Source organism: Triticum dicoccoides, chromosome 6A (genome assembly GCF_002162155.2).
Source record: "Triticum dicoccoides isolate Atlit2015 ecotype Zavitan chromosome 6A, WEW_v2.0, whole genome shotgun sequence".
In the NCBI taxonomy this organism is placed as follows: Eukaryota; Viridiplantae; Streptophyta; class Magnoliopsida; order Poales; family Poaceae; genus Triticum; species Triticum dicoccoides.
Window position 1 is genome coordinate 598,010,021 of NC_041390.1, and position 2,737 is coordinate 598,012,757.

General features: G+C 57.5%; 1 protein-coding gene across 4 annotated transcripts in view; it reads left to right on the plus strand.

Annotated features, from left to right (window-relative positions):
- The window catches only part of LOC119318288 (mucin-19-like), a 9,722-nt gene that overhangs the window by 1,451 nt on the left and 5,534 nt on the right, over positions 1–2,737 (plus strand). Inside the window, exons 1-2 of one of the 4 annotated variants that reach the window (XM_037592813.1) lie at positions 7–327; positions 418–2,731. In XM_037592813.1, the coding sequence (XP_037448710.1) occupies positions 514–2,731 (2,218 nt within the window). In that variant the 5' untranslated portion in view covers positions 7–327; positions 418–513. Of the gene's footprint in view, positions 1–6; positions 328–417; positions 2,732–2,737 lie in introns of those variants that run through there. The other 3 variants (XM_037592815.1, XM_037592816.1, XM_037592814.1) reach the window with 3 other exon arrangements.

A 2,737-nucleotide genomic window follows, 5' to 3' on the forward strand; every position in this document is an offset into this window, starting at 1 on the left:
CTCTCTCCCCGAGCGTGGCTCCGCCATTACTCGGCTTGCGCGAGCTGGGCAGCGCGGCCGTGGAGTTCCCGTGAGCTCCCTCCCTCCCTCCCTCCCTCCATCAGGTGCACAGCAAGCCAGCACTGAGTCACCACCACCAACCCGCTCCCCTCCCCCGAAAGAGACGCCCCGATTCCTACGACGCGTACGTTGGTAAATTATTATCGCCTGTTGCCACCAAAGGTGGAGGGAGGGGAATTCCTCCGGAAAACAACCTCTGGCCCTCCCCTCCCGTCCCCTTTTCCTTTCCTCCACCCGCGGAATCGCCTCCGCTGCGTCGCCGATCTGGTCCGGATTCCGGTCTGATTCTGCGGGATTGGTCTGCCGGTTGGTTGCCGGTCCCTGTCTGAACCGCATTGCCTTGTTTTTGTTGTGCAGGCGCTGGCGGGCGGATTGGTGGTCGCTCCGTGGCGGCGCTGTCAATGCGGGTGGCTCTGACTGACCCCGACCCCGGCCGGTGGTTGCCTTGCGCCGATGGGGGACGCCTGCGGCCCGCCCGGGCTGCGGAAATCTGACGCCAACGCCCACGACGACGCGCCTCCGGCGGTGACACGCCGGCCATCGACCCCGCGGCGGCACCCGTCTCCGAATGCCGGCGCACCCGCCACCCCGAGGCGGCACCCCTCGCCGAATGCCGCTACGGGGGTGGCTGGGTCGCAGGCGAAGAGGCCCCAGTCCAGCGACCGGCGGTCCGGGAGCCCGGCGAGGCCGGCCTCCGGCGGTGGCTCCAGGGCGGCCGCGCCGTCCAGGATCTCCGCCCCGACGTCGCCGCCCTCCAGTCCGTCCTCGTCCTCCTCCAGCTCCTCCACGCCCGTGCGCGACGCCGTCTCCGACACGCAGAGCGCCCCGAGGAGGCTGTCCGGCGGCGGCGGCCGGGCCCCCGACGGGCTGTGGCCGTCAATGCGGAGCCTCTCCTCCTCGCTCCAGCTCGAGTCCAGGGACCGGAGGGCCGCGGATCAGGCCAGGGCGAGGGACGCGTCTGCGGCGGCCGACAGGAAGAGGAGCCCGATGAGGGGGCGGAGCGGCGGCAGCGAGCAGCCGGAGAACCCGCACGCCAGGGTGATTGACCACCACCGCTGGCCGGCCATGATGGGGGGCAGGGTGTCCGGCAGCGCCATGTCGAGGAGCGTGGATCTCACTGACAAGATGCACAGGCTACGCGGCGGGGCTTCACCCAAGAGGACGGCATCGATTTCATCCGCCGCAAGCGCCCTGTCAAGAAGCATTGATCTCGCCGACAAAATAGACCGATTGGTCTCCTCGTCGCGAGGGGAGGAGTCACCTAGAAGATCATCTGCTTCAAATGGCTCAGCTGATACATCAAAAAGCAGCATCACTGATGGTAAAGATGCCAGACCTGCAGCCATGGCAGTTCCATCGAGAGGGATTATTTCTCCTGTGAGAACAGCAAGGGCCCTGTCCAAGAGCATGGATCTTACTGAAAGAGATTACAGTATGCTCTCCTCGGCAGTTTCATCGTCCTCAGTATCAAGTGTGTCCAATGCTACATCGCAAACCACAAAGTCTTCTGAGAAACCGAATGGCCGTGCTTCTTCCCCGGCCTCGTCACGGGGACGTTCACCTAGGACATCAGCAGCATCTGGTGGCAGCATTGGTGCTATATCAAAAAACGCCGATGTCCCTGGAAAAGATAAGAGACCAGCTTCATCTAGAGGGACTTCGCCAAGAAGGCCACTTGCTTCCGATGGTGTTAATGCTATTGTCAAAAATATGGATTTTGCGGAAAAGGATAGCAGAACAGTCATCTCCTCGGTTCCATCTCGAGCGGTATCTTCCCCAAGGAGAAGACAGGCCTCTGATGGTATTGATGTTATGCGAAGAAGCGCAGATTTTTCTGAAAAAGATAACAGACCATCCACATCATCTTCACTGCGTGGGGTTTCTCCGCGAAGAAGGCTTGGTTCTGATGGTTTCAGTGGTATATCAAAAGGGGTGGATTGTGTTGATAAAGCTAGCACACCATCCACCTCATCAGCGGCATCGCGAGGTGTTGCACCAAGAACTCAAGTGATATCTGATTGTGTTGGTACTACATCAAAGGGCAAGGATTCTGCTGATAAAGATAATAGACCATCAACCTCATATGCTGCATCACGAGGTATGTCACCACGAAGAAGGCTTGCATGTGATGGTATTAGCTCCATTTCAAGTAACATCAACTTCGCTGAAAAGGATGGCAGAATCGTGGCCTCTTCAGTCGCACATCGAGGGATCTCAACAATAAGGCGTCTTGCGTCTGATGGTGTTGATATTATATCAAAGAGTACGGATAGTCCTGAGAAAGATGTCAGACCCTCCACTTCGGCCGGTTCAAGAGGTCTTTCGCCAAGAAGACCTGTCTCTGATGGTGTCAATGTTTCTGAAAAAGATACCAGACCTGCCACCTTGTCAGCTGCATCACGGGGAGTTTCACCAAGAAGAAGACTCGCCTCTGATAATGTAGAAGCAATATCAAAGAGCTCAGATTCTGTTGAAAAAGAAACAAGATCATCCGCTTCGTCGGTGGCATCACGAGGGGTTTCACCAAGAAGAAGACTTGCCTCTGATAATGTAGAAGCAATATCAAAGAGCTCAGATTTTGTTGAAAAAGAAACAAGACCATCCACTTCATCAATGGCATCACGAGGGGTTTCACCAAGAAGAAGACTCGCCTCTGATATTGTAGATGGTATATCGA